This window comes from Centropristis striata, chromosome 6, assembly GCF_030273125.1.
Source record: "Centropristis striata isolate RG_2023a ecotype Rhode Island chromosome 6, C.striata_1.0, whole genome shotgun sequence".
NCBI lineage: Eukaryota > Metazoa > Chordata > Actinopteri > Perciformes > Serranidae > Centropristis > Centropristis striata.
In genome coordinates, this window is record NC_081522.1 from 19,691,648 (window position 1) to 19,707,584 (window position 15,937).

The 15,937-nt window shown below is 37.3% G+C and overlaps 1 protein-coding gene across 2 annotated transcripts in view; it reads right to left on the reverse strand.

The window, feature by feature from the left end:
* Window positions 1-14,248, reverse strand: part of ptprja (protein tyrosine phosphatase receptor type Ja) — a 51,427-nt gene extending 37,179 nt beyond the window's left edge. The window contains exon 1 of one of the 2 annotated variants that reach the window (XM_059335069.1): window positions 13,922-14,248. In XM_059335069.1, coding sequence (XP_059191052.1) covers window positions 13,922-13,981 — 60 coding nt within the window. In that variant the 5' untranslated portion in view covers window positions 13,982-14,248. The remainder of the gene's footprint in view (window positions 1-13,921) is intronic. The other variant, XM_059335070.1, reaches the window with a different exon arrangement.
* Window positions 14,249-15,937: the final 1,689 nt, after the last annotated feature.

Here is a 15,937-nt window from a genome sequence, read left to right on the forward strand (position 1 = left end):
CATAAGAGTTTATTTAAGAGCTGATATCTAGCCATTGTCCTTGGCTTTCTTGATAATGATCAAAATCAGTATCAAGAAAACCATGGAAAATGTCTAGATATCAGCTCTTAAATAAACTCTAATTTTTGTTGCTATCATTATGTTTGTCCAAACAAATGTACCTTTAGTTATACCAGGCATTAACCCTTTATCGGGCAAAGAACTATATTTGGTAGTTAGAGCCTGAAGCCTGTTCTGAGAAACTCCCCAGCATCACTTCTTGTAATATCAGACTCTCTTGAGGAGCCATACTTGATGCTCATTGTGAAACATACTTGGCTTTGACCCAGCCAATGACCCCTGTGTACTGTATCTGTGCCCTTTGACTGCATGGGGAGGAGGAGGAAATGGCTGTACTGACCACTATATAAACATTACATCAACCCTAAAGGCAGCCAGCCTGCCACTCTCTCATTCTCTTTCATTTCTAACAGTCTGCCTTCGCTGCTGATAACGCCCCAGTTCCTTCCTCCATAATAACACTCAGACCCAATAACAATCAAGAAATCACCTTAAAAGCTGTTTGCACAGGGATCAGCCCATTTAACCTTAGCTCCTCAGAATCTGATAACTTGGAACAAAAACGTAAAAGGGGGAAAAAGTGCACAATACTTCATTCCTGCTGCTTGAATTACGCAAACTTGCACAAGGTGGAGGAGCTGCTGGTGGTGCCCTTGTTGACCTGCTGAGTGGAGAAAGTGGATTCCTCTACAGCTGGAGTTTCTGCAAAATTGTGTTATCTGACTCAAAATGTGTGTGTGTGTGTGTGTGTGTGTGTGTGTGTGTGTTTGTGTGTGTGTGTGTGTGTGTGTGTGTGTGTGTGTGTGTGTGTGTGTGTGTGTGTGTGTGTGTGTGTGTGTGTGCGTGTGTGTGTGTGTGTGTGTGTGTCTTGATGATTACCAACACAAAATAAAGTTTGCAGAAAAATTTGGAGACTAGCAGTATATTAAAAGTTATTTTTCCTTTTTTTTGGTCTTTTATGGGTGTTTTTTAAATTGAAGGATAAAATAAAATGACATTTCTGAGGTCAAAGGTCAAGTGCACTATACTGTGACCTCATGCCTAAACCATTCTTAACCCGCTGTGAATCCATTCTTGTGAATGTGATATCACAGGAACGCCTTGAACCTTGAATTTCTTCAAAATTGGCACAAAAGGTCACAGTGATAACACAGAATTCATCTTCTTATCGTGACAAATTGTACATAAAATGTCTAGCAGGATGAGATATTGAAGTAATGCCATGTAACATCCAAAGGTCAAAGGTCAAATTCACTGTGACATCATAATGTTTTACAAAAACACTTTTCTGGCCTGGAACAGAAGAGGAGACATTTGCTCAGATATTGCATTGGTACACTGATCTTGGTTGAAGATGTGTGTGAAGAATCCAATGAGAGCAACATCTGAATATGAAGCCTTGTCATGGTTTTTGAGTCAGGAAATGGGTGTAAACCTTTATCCTCTTGCATCGTTTGTGAGTTAACATCTCTTGTCCTCAAGTTGATTTTGTTGTTGTAGATAACAGCACGAGCAACCCTGTCTCCTAAAAATGACATTCTAATGTATAGTCTAACTGTATTCTCCATTGTTTTTCAAGGGAAATATATTTTTTTCTGGATTACACCTGCAGTTTTAAACATGATTAACATTAATCACGTGGCAAAAGATCCTTGTTTGGGTTAAAATAACATTGTATTCTTATTGTTGCATAAGTTAAGTTACATACGTGATGTAAGTCATTAGTATAGTATGTTATAATCTCACTTCTAAATCATTTGGGATGGTGTTTTAAACTTAAATAAAACAGAATGTGATTTTAATGATTTTTGACATGCATTCAATTGAAAACTGTACAAAGACTATGTATTTTTATGTTCAAACTGATAAACTTTTGTTCTTGTGTCTATACACTCTTGAATTTGATGCAATCTGTTTTTATTTATGTTTCACATGATGTCCAAACTTTTCCAAACGTCCAAACAAACATAATACAAAGGAAAATACGTTTCCCTCATAACGTAATTGAAAATTCAGTTTCTTTGTACACTGTAATAAATTATTCTGTAGTCATTTCATTTTACTTAATATATTTGATAAAATGTATTAAATATAAAGGCGTCCTTGATTTTGAGGCAGTTGTTTAAGTAACAATATTTGAGATAGAATCTACTTATTTTGATCACATTAAATATAATCTTTATGTGTATTTAATTCTAAATTAAGAAAATTTTGAATGAATCCAACAACATAGAATTAGTCTGTTTTTAATTAACAGGCACTTCCTGTTAAGTTGTTATTAACTCAACTTGTAACGTAGTTAGATTTAATTAATAATATTGCGTGCAATCTGTTGCCTCAATTTTATTGAGTAGTTATTCTTTATCTTTTTTTACAGTGTATGGGAATGTAATTCAGGGTTTCTCATTCTGTTATCCACAAGAACGTAATGTAACCTAAGAAGCCAACAACACAGTGAGTGTGTACAGACTGTGTTAATCGATAGCTCCATAATAATAATAATAAAAACATTTATTTCTAAAGCACTTTTCATACAGAAATCTACAGAAACCAGAAACAAGAAAGAGAAAACTCATTAAAATCAGCAGTAGATAAAAAAAGACACGGGTAATAAAGTACATTATGCAGAGACAAAATAAAAACATCTAGGGACAACCTAAAAATGCCTCCCTGAACAAAAAAAGTTTTAAGCCCTTTTTTAAAGGTGTCCACAGACTCCAGAGCTTTTAGCCTGTATTATCGGGTAATTCCCAGCATAGCTCCACAAGTTCTACCTGACTGGAGATCTTACTGTGGAAGCCATTGAAAGAACCGTTGCTGTAATCTAACCCTATTATATTTTTTAAATATTATATTAACATGCATCCTTGTATTGAGTCAGTCACAGTCATGGTGAGATGACAGGCTGAGTATACAAAATAAATGCAAATTAGTTTTGTCAGTATGTTCTATTTTCCACTTGAAATGCAGAAGTTTGTCCCTTGATGCAAACATCACGTATGATGTGTGGTGATATCTCACTTTCTCCTGTCAGCCTCTTATGAATTAGCAGCTTGTTCTCTATTTTAAGTCCATTGCCTCAGTAGCTTGTGAGCGACCTCATCATTGTTTCTGTTCTAACATGACTTCCTGTTACTTCCTGAGCCCACCCAGACACCCCTGATAACACGTCTGAACAACATAAAGAATGTTTAAGTTAAACACTATGCTGTGCTTCATACCTTCAGCTCATTAAGGTCAAATAAAGGAAGACAAGAGCCGCACGACATTGGCTAATAAATCAACGCTTGTCCCACTTAAACCGGTCCGAGTTCACTTAAAGCCATCTCAGAGCAATGCTGTTGCCAAAACTTCACTTTACAGATTGTATTGTTCCTTCCTCTGTAGTGTGCAGTGTTATATTCTCTCACAGCAATATCAATTCAATTCAATTCTCCATGTTTTTAGTAATAAAATGTTATCAGACTATTAATGATACATAAATAAAACCCAAGTCCCAAGACACTGCAGATGAACAGGGAAGAATTATTCAACAAATAGAAATCATCATAAACCTTCCAGAGTTTATTACTTAAGACATTTCTTTTTGTACATTTTCTGAAATGTTATGTTTAAATATGAAAATGATGCATTATCTAATGCTAACTTTTGATTCATTTAGAAGGAAAACATTTTAGTGACGCAAAATAGCTCAAAGTCTCAAAAAGCAATGTATTTGCCTGTAATGGTCAATTCACCCAAATTACAAAAACATCTTCTCATTTACCTCTAGTCATCTTCCAATACTCTATACTCTTGAATAAAGTGACACATCAACATAATAAATTCTCTACTGGATGTAAAAGATTTCATTAAATTACATTATAATCCACTTTGAGTGAAAACCTGAGACTCTGAAGATATGACTTATTATCAACGGTGTCAGCTGTTTTATAGAAAGATTCACATACTTGTAGAGTTTATTAGTGTCATTTAAATCCAGAGCCACCTGTTTTCATTAAATTACAAATTTCTGTTTTAGTGTGTTGAGTTTTCTCCCTGGACAGACAGACTGCATCAACATGACTATGTACATCTAAGTTAGTAGGAAAACAAACTAAATGTATTCTTTTTATACATGCAGATTATCTCTTTAGGTGCATATATATATATATATATATATATAAAGATTCCCAACAGGGGGGGCCAAAGATCCATGGGGGGTTGCGAAGCCCTCTTGATTTTAAGGGATGTAATAAATCTAATGTGTTAAATATAGATGAGTCAGCATTTAATTAATTAGTGGGACAAAAACAACTAAATAAGTGCTACATTAAATGTTTATTAATTTATTTAAACAAAAAAAATCACTATAGAAAAGTTTAAAATTCTAGGCTATATGGGGAGAATAATGGCGTGTGTAACATCCCTCCTGCAGTATACACAGGTAACCTCACTTAGCAGCAACCTCACTTAGCAGCAACCTCACCTAGCGGTAACCTCACCTAGTGGTAACCTCACCTAGAGGTAACCTCACCTAGTGGTAACCTCACTTAGAGGTAACCTCACCTAGAGGTAACCTCACCTAGTGGTAACCTCACCTAGAGGTAACCTCACCTAGTAACCTCACCTAGTGGTAACCTCACCTAGTAACCTCATCTAGTGGTAACCTCACCTAGTGGTAACCTCACCTAGTGGTAACCTCACCTAGTAACCTCATCTAGTGGTAACCTCACCTAGTGGTAACCTCACCTAGTGGTAACCTCACCCAACAACAGAAACACAGAGCTAATGGAAAAATGGCGAAGCATCAGTGAGACGAAAATGCTGAATATCTTAAAAAGAAAAAGAGAGGGTACCATGAAAGTTATATTGAGTTCGGCTTCATAGAAGCAATGGACGATGGGGAGGTCACCAAAGTTTCCAATGGTAAAAATGTGGGTCCCTCAAGAAAAAGGTTGAGAACCACTGGCATAGAGCATATATATTTGAAAGTGATAACATTTCTGTGAGAGTAGAAATGGCACAAATCCCCACAAAAGAAATCCAATATGAGCGTCCTCCTGTGGAATACTATAGGAACATGAATCATAAAAAACATGTGAAAGCCACGTCTAATAATATCCACTGCCTCCAAAAACACCCAGCACCTGACAGCTTTAGCTATGAGTGTGTTTGTCTCCAGGTACAGTATCAGCCTCCCACACCACAGTCCTGCTGCTGATATCGCGGGCCACATCAGACGCTATGGAAATGAGTGACGTAGTATTTACTGTTCCCTGAACTGTGCAGAGTGCAGAGCTGCTGGCTGCAGATACCCATCTGAGCACAATGCACTTGCCATCGCAGCTTCCTCCTAATGCTACTGGCCACGCAACAGGAGGAAGATGTGCATGAATGCGTACATACCCCACCCACAGATTCTGGACACGGAGGGCCGGGCAGTCACACTGGGTATGGAAGTGTGATCAGTGTTATGTTTTAAAAATGTGTTAGTGGGGCGTGGGGTGTGATGTGTGCTCGTCTGCGGGGAAGGAAGAGCAGAGAAAGCATAATGTAGGTTTTGTATTATTAGTGACTGGCTTCTTTGTGCTGTAGTCAAGGGTGTAATTACTGCCTTTAAATTATCAAAGGAAGTATGGTTATATATGTCCTTTCCTTTATAGACTCTGAAGAACAATATATGATGGGATAGGCTCATGTGACCCTGGACATGATTGGTTTCATCCTGAGGGGAACATGAAACATAAAAACATAATCAATGTAAAGTGATTTTCTTTTTATTAAACCTCATAACAGTATATTAAGTAGTAAAAATTAGCCCTATCTACCTATACAACACTGCTTATCTGAGTGGGGCCATGCTGCAAAACGAGTACTTAAACGAGTAGTAAAATTTTGATGCTGATTCTTTTGTACTTTTACTTAAGTACATTTTGAATGCAAAATTAAGTTATTTCACAGTTTAGTACTAGTACTTTTACTTAAATAAACAAATAGGAAAATACTTTTTCCACCACTGGAGCCATCCAATTCAAAGTTCAAATGAATTTCAGTATGTTCAACAGTGAGTGAACGCATCTCTGTCCGTACCAGTGATTTGGTTCACTTTGAAAATTTGTTGATAAAGATTCACTTGTACTGAACACCTCCATACTGTTGTCCTTAGAGCTGTTCCTCCACAATGGCTCATAACTTAATCAAATTAAGTTTCATAAAATTTTTTTTTTTGTACTAACAGGTTGGGGGATTAAAAATCTGACGAGGAGCACACTAATACACCATCTGGAAAGGCAGTATGACTGAGTGGTAAGGAGAAGTGACACAAGAGAAAAATAAAAAATGATACGTTTTCATCCCCACTAGAGCTTTGCCTTGCCATGACTGGCTCAGAGGCCGCTGGTAAACTGATAGCTATCTGCTGACAATAAGGCCTTTGAGGCCGAGAGAGGAGCCTGTGTCTCATTTACATGGACTGAACTGGGACTCTTTGTAACTCATCTTGTGCACACTGAGTGGAGTTCAGTAGAATCCCTGGAAGATGCGTAGCATGTTTGGGGATGTTCATATAAAACTCTTGATACAGTTGCAGAGGGAGTGGGTGGAGGGTGCAGCTTTCCACAAAAGAGGACTTTAGTTGTGCACTTTTGATTAATAATGGGATGCAAGCTGGATCCAGAGAGAAGAATATTGTAGAGGGATACTTGTGTGTCAGATCAGACGTCATGCAGAAGTCACACGTCTCTAGCAGCTCAAGGCTTTAGAATAACAGATAGACAGAAAACAGTGTGCATCAGTCCACAGCTACAGACGGGCCACTCCTTGTAGAAAATGTCACGTTTCCTTGATCCAAGATGTCTCCCACTGATAGCAACGTCACCGTTTTCTCATTCCAGGAGGCCTCAAACAGAGAAAGAGAGTGAAACAGATGCAGCGGATGGGAACAGAGAAAGGCTCCATAATCATGCAAAGTGTTGTACTTTTCCTGGGTCACTAATGTGTCAGGGTGTGACTCTGCACGCACTCTCTCTAGACTGCGCCCAAACAAACCTCGCTTTATTTTTTGAACCTATTTTTAGTCCCATTTCTAACTGATTTACAGTGTTTGATGGCCTGACATATGTCATGGAAGGCTTCTAAATACGAGACAAAGACAAACAGCATTTATACTGAATGGACGTGTTATTTCAAGCAGAAGTGCCTGAGAGGACAGAGTCATTAAAGGAGTCAGAATTAAAAACTGAATTATGCATCATGGTGTTAATGCACCAGTTCTGTTTAATTTAGAGTTATATATTAATTTAATAAGAAACACTTATATATCAAACTTTAATGATCGCCATAGGGACATTAGTTTCAGCAGCGGATAGACAAATAGAATAAAATATGGAATAATACTGAATATTTGATTAAACAGATAACTGGCACATTTATTAAACCAGTAAATCAATTAAATATAATATAAATAAATGTGCCGCTCACGTACAACTAAATTTATGCAAGTGAGCGAGTAATAATGTACCACCAATGACTCTCTTACAGCAAATTCACATACAGGAAGGGAACATAATAATGTCATTATAACAATATAGAATCGTGAATCATTGACCCCAACAAACTGTTAATTTCACCAGGTAAATATTAGACTTTGACGCCTAGAAAACTAAAGTTAACACATGTAAATGTATCTTCTTGTCATGAAATCAGATGCAGGACTGAGGAAGGTGAACAGAGTGAGATACAAAGACTGACAAGCATCATGGTACAAGCTTATTTTTAAAAGAGGAACTATAATTTCAAACAAGATACAAACTTAATATACAGGTAGTGAACTTACAGACTGTGACGTGAGGATAAATAATGTTATTCAGTATGGAAAATGTCAATATGCAAAAAAAAATAATTGTGGGAAGCAAAGCTTTTCCTCTTTTTCGACTGTAACTTCCTTCATGCTAAACCAAAACTAACATCTGAAGCATTCTAGACAGCTGATAATATCAGTATTATAAACCAAACACATACACTGCTTTGAAAGCAAAGACATGCTGTTGTCCCTAAACGGCCCTGGTATTAAATCCTATTTATTATTATAACTATGATCTGAAAGTCATCCTCTCTGACTAGTTTCCATGACCAAAGAGGGGCACAAAAGGCGTAATGCTCATCACAACAGTCACTTCCTAAGTTCTGCGAGAAACTCCCGACACACTGCCAGACCCAATACTGTTGTTGAAGTGAGAGCAGCGAAGACAAGAGACGTCAACACACAAACACTGTGAGAGAAAAGATTAAAAGAGGACTGAGCGGAAAAGACAAAGTGTTGGAGGAAAGTAGAGCATTAATTAGGGAAAAGAGAACAATAAGAAAACAATCACATAATGTTGTTGAACGTTTTAACAATGTTGCTCTGTGCGGCATTTCAAAAGTCTGGAACAAGTATTTATTTTTCTAAAGTGTGTTGTTCCTGCACTGCAAAAAAAGAAAAGTTGGATGAACTCAAAATTTCAAGGCAACAAACTTTGATAAAATTTTAAGTTGGACAATTAAACTAAATATTTTAAGTTTTGTTTTTGAGTTTGCTCAACTCTGAATTCAGATTTTTGTCAACTCAACTGTAAGTTGTAGTAACTTATAATTTTACATTATAAATTATAATAACTTTTAATCCTTACTTCTGCTAACTTCTGCAATGTGCTTGCTCAACTCTGAATTCAGATTTTTGAACTTATAATTTTACATTGTAATAACTTTTAATCCTTACTTCTGCAATGTGCTGAATTGGCACGATTGTAACGCCGCCATGAAATGTCAGTTAATGTTGCGACCACAATTTTGAGTAAGTATTGATACGCTAATGGCTACTCTTGTAGCTGTAACAAGCAGCGCCGCTAGCATCAGTTAGCCGCTAGCATCAGTTAGCCACTAGCATCAGTTAGCCGCTATCTTTCGCTAATGACCGAATTTCACCGCTTTCCCGCATTTCACAACAAAGAAATAAGAGTTAGCAGAACTATTGTCCCTTGTTGTGAACCCCAACTTAAAGATATAAGTACCAAAAACTCACAAACTTGTTTTTGAGCAGACAACTGGCTTCCTTTGTTGTGCTAACTTACATTATTGCCCTAAATGTAAATAATTTATATTTCCAAGTTTTACCAACTTAAATCACTGTTTTAGGCCAAAAAATACAAGTTGGCTTTTATGCAGTGTGTGTGCGGTGAGCAATGCCTTGACGTTTAAATATGATGATCCAGTGCTTAAAAGAAACAGACAGACAAACATGTTTTTTATATATTATTCTGGAGGGCAGATTTCAAGCATCCACAAGCAGCAAAGTAGAGAATCAGACCTCTAATCTCTGATTTCATCAAAAGACAAGATGCAGCACAGCAGGTTTAGTCTCTAAAAGAGAAAGTCCTGACTGTCACGTCACTTAAATGTAAGATTAACTGGAAAATTCATTTTGGATCACATCCCCAGCCATATTGTGCACCCGTAGCACACCCTAAATAAGAAGTTTCATCATGAACACTATTCTTTGGACAACGATAGGATATTTGCAGACATCACAAAGTCTCCCACAAATCAAGAATTGGATTTAATTCACAGAACTGCGACTGCTATGAGACGATAATATGCCTGCAACCAGTTATATCATTTTTTTTAAAAGAAGGAAAAAGTGTGATTTGACAATTTTATTACTGAGCTCTTTCAGTCATTTAAATGAAAATTTGAATTAGAACTTTGCATCCATGATTGTGAATTGTTGCCCGATACATTAAGTGCAGCTTCCTACAGCACTAAACTTTTAGTGGTTCCATAAATGCAAATTATTTCATTTAAATCCCTCTTGTAACCGCAGACTGCTTAAATATTCTCTTTCCCAGGGAAACACATCACAGTACAGAAGCTAAAGCATCTCACCAACATTTCACTGGAAACTCAGTGATCTCAAATTCCAAGTACAACAACACTAGACCACCATCAGAGTCTGTAAACCTGTTTTTCCCTTTACAGTATTAAACCTACTGCGATGGTAATACGATCACATTTGCATGTGTACTGGGCGTCCTGTTTTCAACTGTGCTCAGTGTGTGTACTGTTCATAGAAGTTGATTAAGTCAGTAAGCAAGAAGACATTCACCTCCATATTGAAACAAAAACAGATATGTCACATATCTATCATAGTAAAATAGTATCTCAAAATGTGTTTTAAATGGTTGGTTTGGATTCATTAAAGTCACACAATGACACAAATTAACCAATCGAGGCAGCAGTAAACCAGCAACTCTCGAGTTCTGCAAGGTAAAATTTCTGTTTTTGTCAAAGGAGTCTGGTGGCTGTGAAGAGAGCATGGACCGGCTTCAGTAAACTTAAACAGAGCTGTCTGACGGCATGTTAAGCAGTGAAAATATTCTAAATATAGCATACACTTGAACTTATATTGATTTTTTTCAACTAAAGAATGAATCATTGAATCATATTCTACAGCATTAACCTGACAGAACAACCCAAAACAGAATCAGCACGAACATAATGTTCCAATCAAAAAAAATTCACACATGCAACATCTCGGTTTTTAACACTTCTGGCACATAATGTTGAAATTATTTAAACTATGAGCGTCAAATCTGCTAACAGGAAGTGGAACAATATTGACGCAGTTTGAATGCAATGAAGAAAGATTTTTTTGTAACTGAGAGTCATATAACTGCACTTGGATTTAATTTATTAAATATCTGGGATGAGGAAGGCAACAGGTTATAAATGTAAAGTGTGTGTATTAAGATATTCCATTTTCTGTTCAAATCTCACAGTCGGTATATTAATGATTAAGCTTCTTTGCATCATGTGAAAACTTTAAAACATTCACCTAGCACATTAATTAACCACAAGTTCTCATTACTTAAAGGTCAAATAAGTTGTATGCCTGTGGTGGGGTTCCGGTTAAAGTTAAGCAAATATCGTTGTTACAGGAAACTGTTAGTGACTGTTAACTGTAACAGAAGTATCTCGAAGGGCAGAACTGTGTGTCAAATTCACACATTTTACATTTTCTTAGCATAAAAATCCATCTTAAGCTTCTCACTTGAAGGTTTTTCTGAATGTACCCATCAAATCACTTCTGCTTTAGAGAGAAGACCGTCAAGAGGCTTACATTCGTCCAGCAAAAAGTGTTTCTGGTCTTTCTTTTTTTTTTTGGGCTCCACATTGTTAATGCCTGTAAGAAATCTATACAGAAAATAACATATCCGAATCCCCACATAATTATCTGTGCCAATACGGATCTAATTCAGAGGATCAGGAACTGGTTTTAATGTCACAATACACATTAAAGGGACAGTTCATCCCAAAAATAAAAATCTAGATTGTTTCGGTGTGAGTGTTTTGAGCAGTTCAAGAAATTATAAATGTATTTTAAACATTTATATATATAAGTATATGTCTATATATATATATATACACACACACACACACACACACACACACACACACACATACACACACACACACAAGAAACTGCTTACTTCAGGTTCTGTGTATTATCTTGAGGAACCAGATTATGATGTCTGGAAAGAGACATCGCTGTTGAGTTTTTAAAAAAAAAAGTTTTTGCTGCTTTGAGTCCCACAAGCTACGTGCCATCTAGTTCCATTATCATCTTAAAACGGCAAATATCTCTACAGCAAACACTCACACCAGATGATAAATAACTGTAGGTAAGAGGGAAAATATGCATTTTTGATTTGTTCCTTTAAAAAAACTGCTTCTTTTTCATATAAAACTCTGTCCTGTGTGCAATAAGTGAGCGCTACAGGTTTTAAATGTGTAAAAGTGATCACAGGTGCAGCATTGGGAGAGTTGGATCTAAGCTTTGCTAAAAAGGACCTCCTGATGAAATGCACTTCAGCTCTGGCAAAAGAAAGCGCTGTATTATTTGCAGTGTGAAAGCCTAATATCAACAACAGGCCTCATAAGGAACACCTTTGATTAATAACATGACTTTATAATTGACCTTTTTACACCTTTTATCAGAACTTGTCATTACAGTTATACAATCTACGACTGTCTTCTGAGTGACCAGTCCCGCCGTGCCGGTTCTACACAGGGGCCTCCAGGGGCCACTGCCCCTGTGAAGAAGCCTTTGGCCCCTGCTGTGGCCCCTGTGTTAAATTAATAATCAATTGATAACGATGAACAATGGAACAATTCTAACCTTTTTTTTTGTCCAAACAATATCTCATTGTACACAAAAGAAACCCAGAATGTGTACATTGTATAATAGTTTAACTCTATGGAGTCTTAAAGGGCTATTTTGTCCATTTTTGAATCCTTTTCATGTCTTTAAATGTCTTTGTAAGTCATTTTTTGTTCATTTGTGTCTGTTGAGTCTTTTTCAGTTATTTTGTGCCTTTTTTGTCATTTTGTGTCTTTTTTGTCATTGGTGTCATTTATGTGTCTGTTTTAGTTATTTTGTGTCTTCTGTGGGGTTTTTTTTTGGTTATTCTGTCTTCTCATTTTGTGTCTTTTTTGGTCATTTTGTGTCTTTTTCAAGACATTCAAAGATTTTGAATGCTTAAATATCATCTTTGCCATTTTTCCATGTGCTAATGTGCCCCTCTGATTAAACACTGGCCCCTCCTTGGCCCCCACAGTAAAATTGGTCTAGAACTGCCACTGCAGTCCCGACACCTGTCTCTGCCTACTGAAGTGGATTCCATCAAACTAACTTGTACTGAAGCTAGTGTGAGTTGTGTCTGCAGGAGTGACACGGACACTGAGCTGCACCTCATTCCATTCCTGACCTCTTTGTGTTGGCCATACACATCCTCACATGCCATTCTCAACCTCTCTCACCCTCTCTCACCCTCTCTCTCTCTCTCTCTCTCTCTCCAGAAAGACCAGTAGGACGAGGACAGGTGGGTCTGTGGAGGCCCCCGGTCAAACTCTTATGTAAGCTTTGTTCAGGAGGATAGATTAACACATTTCACACCACAGGTCAGGTCACTGGACAGTGACTGACAGTAAATCAAATAACTCGCCAAATGAGATTCCTAAGTATACTGTAAACCTCGGAGGTGAGTTTACAGTGAAATCTGTACTCTGTACTGTCTTGATGCCATACAGTGTCATACTGTATTATTACAATGCCAATATTTACCAGAATTTACAGTAATGACACTGGACAGTTTTATAGTAAGCTGTAAATATTCAGTAATTTAAGGACAAAACTGTGAACATATTGTGTTGTAAATTTACACGAATGCAGTAATATTATGCAAATGCATTTCTAAAAATACAGTAAAAAAAATAAATTAAAAAAACAAGGAAAAGAAGGGGGAAAAAGGACTTTGTGGGTGAAGCTCCTGACAATTAATTACTGTGAATATACACTGAAAAGTTTCATAGTGATCCCATTAAATTAGTTTATTATACAATATTAAAGTACTTAAAACTGCGTTCTTATTTTCACAAGTCTTTAGACCTAATGTATGCAATCCACATCTAATAAATAACACACCAGTGTTAAACTTCTCCAACAGAAGGTGGGTGTATTAATTACGAGCTGACATAAATTTGAATCCAATTAAAACTCTCAAAGGACCATTATTCTTGTTACAGTAAGCAGTGGCATTGTCATCTGCCAGTAAATCTTTGAAATTCTTCTGTAACTGTTTATATTTTCTCATAAACTTTTCCCAGAAGTCTGAGTTCAGCTTCCAGCACAGCAACTACCTGCGCAACAGGTGCAGCCACATTCGCGTGATAAAAACTGACCTTCATCATCAGAACAAAGCGGCTTCTTGTCGTGAAGAAGAAGAAAAAAAATACCACCTGGTTCAATTATGCTCAAAGTTTATATGAATGAAAGCTTTCTTACCTTGAGGAGAGCGCTGAGGAGCAGCAGAGCCCACAGAGAGACGCCGGGGCGCAGCGTCATGATGCCTCGCGCTTTGCGGAAAAAGATTGAACTTTTCTACCAGTTCAGTGCTCTCATGTCCAAACTTTCTCTGTCGCTTGAAGAGTATGTTCGTCAAACTGTCGCCACATCTGGAGGATTAAAAATCAGAAGAGGGGAACTTTGTTTCCTCGCTGTTAACGGGGAGGAGCGGCGGCCAGCGTCACTCCGGGAAGTTTTAGTGAAGTGTGCCACTCCTCTCATCATCACTTCACCCCCTCTCTGCTTCACCATCACAGCTCCTACTGCCGGACTGTTAGCAGAGGGCGGCCCGGTCATGCAGAAATGAGAAAGAGTCACCCCGCATTCTTGCCATAACTTGGCCAGGCAGGGTGGAGGAATTCATCCGAGGGGTCCCTCTACTAATGCCACACAGAGCCGAGCTGCCAAGGCAAATGTTTATGGAAAGTTATTGGTCTCGTTTCACTGTGATGCCGCTCACATTAGCAGGGTCGTAGGGAAGGAAAGCATGGGCTCTGAGCAGGAAGGGGGGGCTTCAGGGGTTCATTATCCCATAAGAACCTATGGTGACACCCGTGTAACAAACACTTCAAATCTTCTAGAATCTCCCATATTCAGCTTTATGCTTCACATTAACTCATTAAATCCCTAAGCGACGTATACTCAACACCCTGGTGTGGCGACAGTCATGTGACTTTGACAAGAAGTGACTTCTCTAAAATGTTTCTGTGACTGGAAACAGAAATGATATAGATAGATAGATAGATAGATAGATAGATAGATAGATAGATAGATAGATAGTAATTGATTTTTTCTAATTGTTTGTATTTGCTTGTTTTCTGTTGTTTTGTTTTGTTTTGTTTTTTAACTGTAATTATGTATATCCATTGTGAAGCACATTGAGTCTGCCTTGTGCATGAAATGCGCTCTATAAATAAAGTTGAATTGAATTGAATTGAATAGATAGATAGATAGATAGATAGATAGATAGATAGATAGATAGATAGATAGATAGATAGATAGATAGATAGATTTCCAGGCACTTAAATGTACTTATTTTTTTATTATAATAATAACTATCTTAGTTTTTTATACAACCCACTACAACATAAACAGCTACTCTTTTTTTTTACTCTTTTTTTATGTACAACCTAATACAGTATGCACCCAGCAGCCCTGTCCAAAGCCCATACAGCCTTGTACACTGAAAAAGAACAGTTTTGTTGAACTTTTGTCAAAGGTCAGACTGCAGACGAGTAGTGCAGGTGTTAAAGTCTAAAGGACTTAAAGGACATCTCAGTGTAGTAAAGGGGGATTTTTAACCTGCGCTGTTATGTTTCTGTGTCTCCTCCCTGTCCATTAAAGAATCAGAAATGAAATAAAAGAGGGAGTATGCATGATAGAGGCTAGTCAAATAATGTTTATTTATAGAGCATTTTTATCAGCTTCGTCACAGAGCGTTGTACAGGAAACAGCGAATAACAGCTCTTCATGGCTGGCTGAAAAAACTGCAAAAAAAAAAAAAATCCACCTTGTGACACCACAGAGAAGACAGAACTGTGGTAATATTTCAAAGACAAAACCTGAAAATTATACTCTGATCAAGTGCAAATATGTAATTACAATTATTCAGCTTTTGTTCCTTTGCTTCATCTCACATCTTTAATTCATGTTGGGCTTCACATTAGCTGTCACTGTCAGCTTTTGGAAGTATTCAATGTAAGAGTCTGACTTCAAGCTTTAAATGTTCACCCCATTTTACCATCACAGATGTAGTGAAGAAAACACAGCAATTTTCTGTTTTTCACCTGGAAACTGTCCACTACAACCACAGTCTGATGGATGGACACTCATCAGCTCAACTGGAGCTGTGGGCCTTTAAAGGGCTGACTGTATTTAAAACAAACGCATCTGAACACTACTAAAAGCAAACTGAAAGTGAGAAAAAAAAACTGCCATTTTTTGATAAAGCAACTT